General features: G+C 31.3%; 1 protein-coding gene across 1 annotated transcript in view; it reads left to right on the top strand.

Moving 5' to 3' along the window:
- Nucleotides 1-402: 402 nt before the first annotated feature.
- USP24 (ubiquitin specific peptidase 24) overlaps nucleotides 403-12,219 on the top strand; it is a 98,343-nt gene continuing 86,526 nt past the window's right edge. Inside the window, exons 1-7 of the mRNA XM_023536810.1 lie at nucleotides 403-568; nucleotides 1,886-1,953; nucleotides 5,307-5,450; nucleotides 6,147-6,269; nucleotides 7,256-7,291; nucleotides 7,633-7,698; nucleotides 11,218-11,283. Coding sequence (XP_023392578.1) covers nucleotides 1,921-1,953; nucleotides 5,307-5,450; nucleotides 6,147-6,269; nucleotides 7,256-7,291; nucleotides 7,633-7,698; nucleotides 11,218-11,283 — 468 coding nt within the window. The 5' untranslated portion in view covers nucleotides 403-568; nucleotides 1,886-1,920. The remainder of the gene's footprint in view (nucleotides 569-1,885; nucleotides 1,954-5,306; nucleotides 5,451-6,146; nucleotides 6,270-7,255; nucleotides 7,292-7,632; nucleotides 7,699-11,217; nucleotides 11,284-12,219) is intronic.

Raw genomic sequence — 12,219 nt, forward strand, 5'->3', positions numbered from 1 at the left:
TGTATCGATGGAGTGTCAGGAGTGAGTCAGTGGCGAGGAAATAAAGATGACAGATACAGATAACTCTTTGGAGAAATTTGTCCTCTCAGTGAAAAAAGAGGGGAGAGGATAAGATGGCTGTAGGTGAAGGTAGGTTTGACATTTTATAATGAGAGATTGAGAGAATTCATTTTTGAAGAATGAGTTGATCTCACCTTCAGAGGGAGTAGGGATGCCACAGTGATGAAAGTTGAGAGTACTTGAGGTCATCTGGGTGAAAGATGTGATTATGAGAAAGAAATGTGGTATCTACATTATTGGTATTAATAGCTAACATTGATTAAGCGTCCGATGTGTTAAATTTAAAATTTTTAAAGTACTAACTATTATTGTTTCTGTTTTACCATAATCCCTTTTTGTCAGAAGAATGATGAAAATGGAAACTGCTCAGGGGAAGGAATTGAATTCCCTACAACAAATTTATATGAACTGGAAAGCCGTGTTTTGACTGATCATTGGTCCATCCCTTACAAGCGAGAGGAATCACTAGGCAAATGCCTACTGGCATCTACCTACCTAGCAAGACTAGGTAAGTTTTCAGACTCCAGGACACATGAGGAGATTTTTTTTTTTTTTTTTTTTTTTTGGATAAGGGGCCGAATTTTAATCTTAGCTCTTGTCATTGCTTATCCGTATAATCTTAGATTGTCTACTCTCTTAGTCTTTGTTTATTCCGTATAAAATAAAAGCTTTGAATTAAATCAGCTATTTTCATCTAGCTCCAATACAGTACAAGATTCTTTAAAATATAATTGGAAAGCTTTCTAGAAATTTAAATTAATTATTTCTACAGAAGTTTGGAGCATTTTAAATTAAGTCTCAATTCAGTGCCTTTTTTTTTTAAGAAAAAGTAATATTTATTTAACAAATATTCTGTGCTTTTTAAGGTGCTTGGCACTGTCTTAGTGCTTTACAAATATTAAACTAATATCACAGATTGGAAGAATGGGTGTCAATATAAGGAAGCTTCTGTACTATATATTAAAGAGAAGATCATTTATTTTTCATATTGAATTCAATTATGAAATGAGAATTGGGCCACTGTTCTATGATTTTTTTTTTTTTCATTAAAAGCGTGCATAGTTTACTACCACGATTAAATATGAGACATATCAGGAGGAAATGTTTTGACTAGGATTAGATTTAATTGTAATAGGCAATTTTATGGTATTTTATTACTGGCTTCTCAGCAGCAGTGTTTGTTGAGTGTCCATTAGGGTGTAGGTACTATGCTAGGCAGTGGGTCCAGAAAAAAAAACGTATTTAGTGTTCCCAATGATATGCAAATCTGTTATAGAGTTGTTGTTGTTGTTTTAATGTATTCCAAAGGATAATTTTACGGTGGATTCATTCATTCACTTAGCAAGTTTTTATCACTTACTATGTGCCAGGCACAATTCTGTGCATTTTATTTCACAGAGGTCATCAGTTTGTTTGAGGGAAAAAGAGTGATTTTTGCATTTATTGAGAATATTTGTGTTTTTATAAAGCTATTTAAAAAACTAATTATGGTGAGTAAGTAGTTGCTGTTGGTATTTTATTTATTAGATCATTTGAAGTTACTCTGACATGGAAACCATTTCAGTTCTAATTAGTACTTATTCTATTAACAAATGTATATTAATAATTAAATATTAATAAATAATGCCATTAATAAATAATTTAATACTGTGTTTCTTAGCCTATTTCTTAATCAGAGTGTATATATTCTGCTTTTAATAATCTCTTAGGAATCAGGGTTTCTATAATAAATAGTTCCAGATGCATGAATTTGGAGTGATACATATGGTCTCTACAGACTACTTAAAATCTAAATAAGGCATATCTTTTCATTTATTTTACTAAGGTCTTTCCGAGTCTGATGAAAATTGTAAAAGATTTATGGATAGGTGTATGCCTGAAGCATTTAAAAAGGTAAGAAAAATGTGCTTGTTTGATTTTTTGTTGTTGTTAGGGGTGAAGGTGAACAAGTTTTTTGTTTTAGTTTATGTGTGAGACCAGTTTATGAATCTAGTTCAACTGAGGAATACAAGAAAATGAAAAAAGTAGCTTTAAATTTGGGGCTTATAAATGATTTACTTCTTTTGTATTTAAATGTTTACACATATCTTTGGTTGACTGTCACTTTTACTTCTTCAATTTAATTGTTAAGGTTAAGAGTTTATTCTAGGAAATTATTCATCTTACTAAACTAAGGATTTTGACACTTATATAAATAATAAATGTTTATTATTTATGTAAGTGTCACAATAATAATATTTATTTATCAAATATAAGCCATTAATACTGATTATTCTACGGAGACAGAAGCAGACATTTTAAACTACAGAAAGTTTGACTGGATTAATTATTATTGGCAAACTGACATGTGGATGGTAGCATCTTTATCAGAACTAGAGTGATACACTTGCTCCTGTTCTGGTCACAAGTCTTATAAATCAATTTTTCTTAACAGTGAGAATAGGAGATCATAAGACTTGCGTTTCTCACTCAAGCAAGAATCCCTTTTCAAGACATCCCAGAAGAGCAGGGACAATGTCATAGACACTGTTGTTTTCCCCAGCATATAGCCAGCCTAACTCAGAGAAAGAGCTCAGTAAATCTTTGCTGAATAAATAAATGTGTCTCCTGCTGTCTTGTCCTTTATGGTTTTGACTTCCATTTTTGTTTTATATGCAAGTAAGGCACTAGAGCTAACATGGGTGAAGTTTGTATTTATCTTAAAACCCAGTAAAATAAACTGTTTATTTGCAAGCTATCATTCCCACCACCATTTTGATAGAAAAATTTCCTTTAATTCAAGGCTTAAAAAATAACTATAGGAATAGAAATAGCTTCATCTTTGAAAAAAAGGAGAAATTTTTTAAATTGTCATTTGGGCAGGGATTATTTGAAATTGAGATTTATCTTCGTTTTAGATGAACTCAACTAATTTTTAGTTTAAAATTTTTTTAAACTTTTAAGAATTTTGTTAAGAATTATAGTAGCTTTTTTAAAATAGCAGGATTTTTATATGTAACATACTCTGACATTATGATGTATGCATACATTTACAGAGAGAGAAAATACAGATTTATTCATGTCATAGAAGAGAATTTATTAGCGTAAGGAAAAGACCTTTAGGTTGATGATTTCCAAATCCAGAGAGTCCTGTGTCCAATCAGGTTGCATATTTGGAATAGAATGCTCTAACTCTATACAGAGATGCTTCAGATAACTGTTTTATATTATGCCCTCAGCTGTTGGTAATAGTATAATAATCAGTCAAGGGGTTGTGTGAGTTTTTTTCTGTAAAACTATGAACACAAAGTTATACTGCATTACGTTGTTCAGTGTTGTTTATGTATAAATGTCTATGTTAAATTACCTTAGCGTTTAGAGCTATTAAAAAGGTTCTCTCCGTCAAAAAGGCATGCTTTCTTTTAAGTCAGAACTGCAGAATTCTGTGTACCTTTAGACTTGGCTGTCAGAAAACTCAATAGTATTTTATTTAATTGGTCTTGGTTTCCTTAGCAATTTTTTTTTATAATAACTCTCCTTTTCTTAAAAGCCTCCTCAAATTTTTTTTTAGAAGTAAGGGTATAAATAATAAGCACTTGTAAGAATAAGGTGCACCAAAGGAGCTTTGTTGTGATTTCTACTTTCTTTACCTTTCCACCTTCAGTCCAACCTGGATTCTTTATTAGTATGTTCAGGCAGAGAAAAAAATTTAAGCCTGGCCATAGTGCAGTGTTATGGTTAAACCATGTGCCCATCTTCCCCACCAGGCACTGCCTGTCCTTCCTTTTTCTAGAAGGAAGACAAAACTCCATTTTTTAAGTAAAAACTGGGAATATGACATGGCAACAGAGGTAGTGGTGCTTAATCCACCTACATTTTTTTTTTGTAGTCACCATGAAGCTTCTTAAATGTTAATCTCTGCCGCACTTTGCTTTAATTTAATTTTTAAGTATAGTAAGAATATACATGAAGGCCAAAAATACTCCTGCAAAAAATAGTAACTCCTTGACTTATATAAAATTAGTCTTATGTTTATTGCTCATTTGAGCAAATAGTGCAACTAATTGTTATTTTAAAAATCTGGAACTGAGGTTTTCCTCTGTAGCTAAACAAGTTTGAGCCCTTTCATGCTGCTCTTGTTAAGAGCTGCTTGATGTAGCCAAGATGAAATTTTTATTGCACAGTATTTTCCCTCTGAAGGGAAATCTTAGAAAAACTTGAAACCACCATATTAATTTGCCATTATTTTATTAAATCTTTTGATATTTTCATACCCTGTTTTGGCAGTAGTTCCTGAATTAGACTTCTCTAGGACTAAAAGACTGAGGACTGGGTAAATCCAATGATGATGATTTTAGATTCATCTGTGTGCTTTCTTTCTCCTTTTTAATGAATCTAAGATGCTATCTGAGTATAAGGTGTACCATTCTTTAATATTTCATACTTATATTTAAGAAAAATAGCTACAAAGTAAACAGTGGTACTTTGCCTTATCACTTAGTACTATTTTAGATTTACTGAAACATTTAAAAAATTTGAATACTAGTTTTATACATACCAAAAAGGCAAATAATAAGCAAAATAGATTATTAGGACATTTCTAAATATTTTTCATATTCAGAGTCCTGCTGTCATCTGGTCAACAGGTGGAAAGATGCAATCTTGTTTCTTAGATACAAAAAAAAAAAAACCATAAAAAGAATGTGTATGTTAGAATCCATGAAATATAGTATTTGTTTCTTAGATTCCAGGGATATTGGTTAATGGTGACAGCCAAGATATATTAATAATAATAATACCTTACTAATTATAAAATACTTGTTATATCTTTTGGTACTCATAACATCGATATGAAGTTAGTAGGAATTTTGCCTCTTTAGAGATGAGAGGACCGAGCCTCTGAGAACTCAGATAAATTTGTCCAAGGCCACACAGCTAGAAAACAGTAGGACCAGGAGTTGATCTCAGGTTCTTACTTTCTCTATACCACTTAACCTTTATTAGTAATAATGAAAAGTAGAGAAGCAAATAATTTTCTTTTAAACCAATTTCTTTAATGTAAGGGAATTAAAGTTCAAAAACAAAACTCAATGTTGACTGTGAAATACATGAATGAGTAGATGGACTACAGTTATAGGTCTTTGAAAGCAAGTATTATAAAAGTAAGTATTATGATAATCTCTTGATTATTTGAGATTGAACTGATAAACTATAAGCTTTTTTTCCTTTTCAAGTTCAACTCTAAACTGCCCTTTATGTTTTTGTAGCTCCTGACATCAAGTGCTGTTCACAAGTGGGGTACTGAAATTCATGAAGGAATCTACAATATGTTAATGCTATTAATAGAATTGGTTGCAGAGAGAATAAAACAAGATCCAATTCCCATTGGTCTCCTGGGTGTGCTTACTATGGTATAGTATCTCTAAAATATGAAGTACTTTGTGTTTTGATTTTTTTTTAAATATTTACTGTCCACTGACTTGTACTTAGTAGTGAGTGCTAATGATATTATCATTAAAGATGTTAACTTAGCTATTAGGTCCTTGCTTTTCATTTTAGAAGTAGAGCTACCTTTCTGTTTTCAGTTTTAAAGAAATACCTCTATAATTTTAATAGCCTTTTCAACTCTTAGACTGATTAAATATTTTTCCCTTATGTCTCCCTAATTATTTACATCATAAATACTTTCACATAGGGTATGCATGTGTTTTGCTTTCTGGCCTTTTTCCCTGACTAGTAACAGTAGCACATGAAAAAAGACAGCTCGTTTTCCCTCCTAACTTCCGTCTTCGTTGCCTTGCTGCCCGGCTCTACCTGTGGCAGCCCTTGGATGTCTGGAACAGTGTCATCACCCTGCCTTGAATCAGACCTCTCATCCTATTACCTCATCCTTCTCTTAACTCACAGCACATGTTGAACAGGACAGGCGAACACCACTTTAGTGGTTTGCTCCTCTGCACCAGCTAAGAATATGCATTTTGGGGATACTTGAAACATTCCGTTAATGAAAGGGTTCAAGGCTACATTTTTATCGTCTTGTCTAATATTAATATGTGTTGTTATAGAAATAGTTAATAATAATATTTCTCTGTTCTCTTTGAATCTAGGCTTTCAATCCTGATAATGAATACCATTTTAAAAACAGAATGAAAGTGTCTCAAAGGAATTGGGCAGAAGTGTTTGGAGAAGGAAATATGTTTGCTATTTCACCTATATCTACTTTCCAAAAGGTAAATATAGTTTTGTTTCATCTTTTTATAGAGAAATATATTGAAAAAGATTTTCTGTGCTACAAAAATGGCAATTTACATGGAAAGATTAAAAGTCTATGAAAAATGACAGATATGATATTCCATATGGCTCATAAAACTGCTTAACCTTTTTTTAGCTATTGTGTATTTTTCCATAGCTGTTAACTAACATCATGAACAATTTTAGATTTGAAATGTTTAGTGAAATGATGACTGCCTAACATCAGTGCCCTATTGAATTCTGAGAACTCAGTTTAATGGATGTCCCAGTTTCTTAGAGATATTTGAGAGACTAGAGCATTTGAAATCATTTAAAATGACTAATTATTCCTAGGAAAAAAAACTAATAGTCTCATGTATAATTTTCTTTTAAACTATGTAAGCATTAACAATTTCGTTTTTCCAGGCACAGAACCAATATCTTTTCTTATATTTAGAGCCCTACAATGTGCCAGTAGCATTATACCCACAGGGAGTACACAATTTAAACAATCCGTTGATCAAATACTGTTTGGTTTTTGAGGAACAGTTGAAAGAAGTCAGTTTAGTAGATAGAAAACTTGCCCATTGCTTTAGCACAAGCCGAGGTAGTTCAAAGTCATTTATTGAACATTTTACTATGTATCTGTCATTATTCTAGATTTTGGAGATATAAATTTAAAAGTCCTGGTTGTTAAAATAAAGAGTAATAAGACATGGTTCCTAACTTACAGCATAGTGGAGGAAATATGAAAACAAAATATTATAGTATAATAATGAGTATAGTCATAATACAGACTTACAGACTCCTAAAATTGTATATAGTTATGTCAAAGATTCTCATTAAGAAACATTTGGAAAAAACTTTCAAAATATTTTTCAAATGTTAATACTTTTTTCTCCAACTTTTTGTTTAGAATAAAAGAAATATTAGGATTAATGAGGAAGTTTTTATTGCCATCTCAATTTCTGTTTTCTTTTCTCAGGAACCTCATGGATGGGTCGTGGATTTGGTAAATAAGGTATACAATTTTTATTAATTTGGTCATGTTTTTTCATTTTCTAATGATTTCTTAGAGTTTGGTATTTTAAGTAAATGACAACTGCAGAGAATAGTCAGAATTTTTTCCTAAGGAGATAGGTTTTATAGTTCCTCTTTTTTATACATGCCATTTATACAGATGAACAGCAATCTCAGGACTTAGCAAATCTCCTGCAGCGTATCACAGGAGCATTAGAATTATCTTTGCGATGACTCAAGATCGATAGCACAGAGCACACTGATGGGGTAGAATGTTAGCCTTAGTTCCTTACTTAGTAATGTGTAGCATTTTAAAATGAATTTGTATCTTTCTCTTTTCAGTTTGGAGAATTAGGTGGATTTGCAGCAATTCAAGCCAAGCTCCATTCAGAAGATATAGAACTTGGGGTAAGTTAAACCACTATATGTGCCTGATGTAGTTCACTTTTTAGGGGGTTGGTATGTAACCCAAGGTACCTAGTCTGGATACATTAAATTAAATGTTAAAGTGTAAGTTAATCTTTACAGAAGCAGCTTTCATGGTTCTGATAACCATAGAAATGTTTATCCTTAATCATAATAACCAAATTTCAATATAAAGTGTTTAAAGTTTTTTTCCCTCACTAATTTCCCTTATCATAAGGTATTTTTTTCTCTTAATCTGTAATGGTTATGTGAAATTATCTTGCTGTTTAAGGACAGTTGCTAAATGTGGCAAGTGTGTGTACATAATAATTTTAGGCCTCAGTTAATTCAGAATTTATTTTATAGTACCAAGCACAAATAAAATATTTTAAGTTTGTTTAGTAAGCTTTTTGGTATTACAGAGATTCATAGACTGACAGAGAGCTGTAACAGGAGTTGAGAATCATCCCTCAGGTGCAATACCATTATCTTTTCATGTCAACTTCATTTTCTCAGAAAAATTTAACCTTGCAGTTAGAGGAGTAACTTAATCGTTAATTTTTCACAGACTGCTGACCTGTTTATAACTGAGAGTACTTTCTTCTGTTCTCTAGTTAATTAACCATTCAATTAAAAACTACTTTCTATGTACTTTTCATGTATAAGATACTGTGTTAGCTACTATAAATTGATCAGAACAGAAAATGATGTGGTAAAATAATATACTTAAATGATACAAACTGCTTAGAGTAGCGTTTATTTCTGTGAGACCACGATTAATCAGCTAACTCCCTTGGTCCCTCTTTGCATGCGGGAAATAACAGTCCAGGAGAGAGGCTGATAGTATGGTTGGTGCTAGGCTGACCCTTTCTTGCCACTCTCTTTATCCTTAAAAGATCACATGTCTGCCAGATCATAAATATTTCCACTAACACTTACCAGGGAGCCTCTTCCACTTTCCCTGAACATTAACTAGGCTGTTAGACTGTCATTTTAATCCCCACTGAAAGTATGTTAGAAATGACCTTATTGACCTGGAAGATAATAAGCAGTGATTTAAAAAGCACAACAAAAACCTGTTCAGATAAAAGGTTTTATCTAGCATACTTATTTCTTAAGAACTGGCTGTATACATCATTGGGTAGTATCAGAAATGAACTTAATTTTTTAAAAAAGATTAAAACACTATTTTCCTACAGAGTTAATTTTTAAAAAAGAAAAATACAGAGCCTAAAGTTCCTACCCTACTCGGATGAAAACTGGCTAAGGCTAGATACATATATAAGAATCTGGACTTACCCTCATTATTATCAAATGTCTTGAGTTTAAAGGTTCCTTCAAGATTTTTCTCTTAGGTCAGACCATTTTCCAGAGCAACTGTCGTTTGTTGTGGTCGATACAGAATTATATCATTTAGGTTGTATTGAGAAAATGATAAAATTCAGGCATAGGAAAAAGAGATTCCAAAGTTAAGACTCTAATTTAGTAAACAAAATAATTAAAATATCAGAAATGCCTGATTTCTGACTATTTAAAAAGGTGACTATGTCCCAGAATAAATTTAGGCCATGAGACTGAGTACAAGTAAATGTATTCATTTTATATTAACGTTTATATTCACATTAAATATTTTTGTATATGAAAACTACTAGGGGGAAATAAACCATTCACAATCTATTAAAAAACCTATACAGAGTAAGAAATGAAAGTCACCTTTCCTGCACCCTACCCCACAAATACACCTACCTCCTGGAAATGGTTACGCATTTAATGCATAGCCTTTCTGACTTTTTCCTAAATTTATATAAAACATGTTGTGCATGATCTTTCTCTCTTTAAGACTAAATTGTAATCAAGCTATACCTAGAAGCATATTTTCATTTAACGTTGTAGCCTGGACATCTTTTCAGGTTAGTGCTATCAGTGTTTTTAATGGTTCCAGTGCATTCCTGCAAATGTTGTACCATGATACAGTCACTTATTAATGAGCATTGGATTATTTCTTAGTTTTGCTATTGTAGAGAGTGTTCATATAAATTTGTCTTTATATGTATATGCAACCATTTCTGAAGGATAGATTCCTAGAAAATGGATTTTCTGGGTTAAAGACTATATTTTAACATTATAATCGACAGTGCTAAATCTCTTTCCAAAAAGTTGTTACGAATCTATACTCCCACAAAGGCATTTCCTAATACTCTCATTAGTGTTAAATATTTTCAGTATTTAATTTTCCAATATAATGGACGAAAAAATGGTATGTTATTATTTTATTTGTAATACTCTGATTTCCTGTGAATTTGAGCATATGATTCTTGGCTGTTTACATTTCTTTTGTAAATTGACCTAGTTATTTAGGTCTCTTTGGGTTGTCTTTGTAATGTTTAGTAATTCTTTTTATAATAAGCATATCAAAGCCATGTCTATTTTGTATGTTTATAAATTTTTTTCTCCCAGTCTTTTCCTTCTCTTTTTATTTTTATTGATGGTGTCTTTTGCTACACAGAAGCTTCAAAATTTTATGTAGTCATTATTTAATGGCTTAAAAGATTCCCCGCTTGAGGAATGTTTTCACATCTTAACGTTATAAAAAGGCTCATTTTGTTTTATATTTCACAATTTTATTTTTTAAACTTAGTTCTTGAATTATTTTACATTTATTTTTATATATTGTATAAAATAGAAACCCAGTTTTATTTTCTTCCAAATGGGTAACTAATTATTGTAAGATTCTCAAATGAGTAATTCATCTCTTCTTTACTATTTTGATTTGTTGGCTTTATAATATGTCACTGTCTAATGTGTATACGAATTTGTTCCTGGACTTCAGTTCCAATCATTCATTCGTTTGTTCATTCTTTGGCCATTTCTCTATTGCTCCACTGTTTTAATTGGTAGTGTCAGTTCTGCCCAGCATCATTCTTTTCTCAAATTTTCTTGATCATTCTTATATCTGTATTCTTTTGAATGTAGTCGACATGTCAGGTTCTCTTACAGAAAATCCCACTGAGATCATGCTTGGAATTGTGTTAAATTTATAAGTGAGAATGTGTGGAGAATTGACTTTTTTATATACTGGTCCTTTTCAGTAAAGAACATGGGCCTTTTATTTATTTTAGTCAAATTTTATAGTTTATTTGAGCCTTTTTTCTTTTGAAAGTCTTCAGTGTTTTTTTTTTGTTAAAGGCACATTTTACTCCTTCCCCAACGTTTTCCTCTTTTTTCAAATAAAAATTTTTAGTATTCTGTAATATGAACTTTAGAATCATTTCATCCAGTCTTCCAAAGAAGTTTAATTGGCATATTATGATTTATATTATGTTAAATTTTTATAATAATTTAAATGAATTGACATCCTTATATCAGTTCTTTCTGTCCAAGAGTATAGTTTGTCTAGTTACTCATTCATGACTTGATCAAACTACTATTTAAAATTTTCCCTAACATTTAAAAAGATTTGTTTGATGTTGAAAGAAGATAACCTGCTCACTTTTACTTCTAACCTTCACTGTCTTTTTTCAGGCAGTCTCAGCATTGGTGCAGCCCTTAGGCGTGTGTGCAGAGTACCTCAATTCTTCAGTCGTACAGGTAAGATGAGGCCATTTTATATTTACTTTTAGAAGGTTATCTAAGACATAGAAACAGTAATTTTCTTTTTATCAGAGTATTCAGAATTATGCCTAATCCAGATTAATTAGTAGTGAAAATATTACTAGAAGAAAAATGAAAAATGATTAATAATTTAAGGATAGGAAACTGCTAACATTTAAGTTTATTTACCTTTTCAATTTATCATTTTATCAAGTATAATTTGTATATGACAGCATATATTTTTATTCATTTTCTTATCTATAAAATAGGCTGCATACATTTCACTCCCCTTTATGGATTGTTTAAGGATTCAGTGTCATTATGTATTAAACTAGATCAGTGTTGAACAATCCACTAGGCTCACTTACTAGCTAAATCTCTCGCCACTGAATAACAGCAGATCTTGTCTGATTTCCTGCCTCTGCATGTTGTAAGTCAACAGGTCATAGAATACCCAGAGCTATGAGTGTTCAGTTTTATAATACATGAGGCCTATAATACTCTCTTCTTTCCCTTTTATTTCCATTAATAAGTTTTACTGAATAAAATGTCATATTGAAATACCTCAATTTATTACTTTTTTTTATAAATAAGTGTGTGAAACCTATAACTTTCAGAGATTTTTTAAAATCTCTGTAAATGGTTTTAAAAGCATAGTGTTTTAGGGGGGCAGTGTTTTGTATGTACTGTTCCTTCTTTCTAATACCTAATTTATTTACTTAGAGCTATTTTAACATTTTAACAAGGGAGATAACATTTTTTTTTGGTAAGTTTTAGAAATTTCTGCTATTTCTAAGTGTAAAATATCTTCTAACTTAACACAATATCTTAACACAAGTAGTCCAGCTGCTAATTAATTTTAAGTTCTTCAGAAATTCCAGGTTTTACATATAAGCAGTGTGTTTTAAAAAAAGAGTAAAAAGGTATGTGAAT

Source organism: Pteropus vampyrus, unplaced genomic scaffold (genome assembly GCF_000151845.1).
Source record: "Pteropus vampyrus isolate Shadow unplaced genomic scaffold, Pvam_2.0 Scaffold170, whole genome shotgun sequence".
NCBI lineage: Eukaryota > Metazoa > Chordata > Mammalia > Chiroptera > Pteropodidae > Pteropus > Pteropus vampyrus.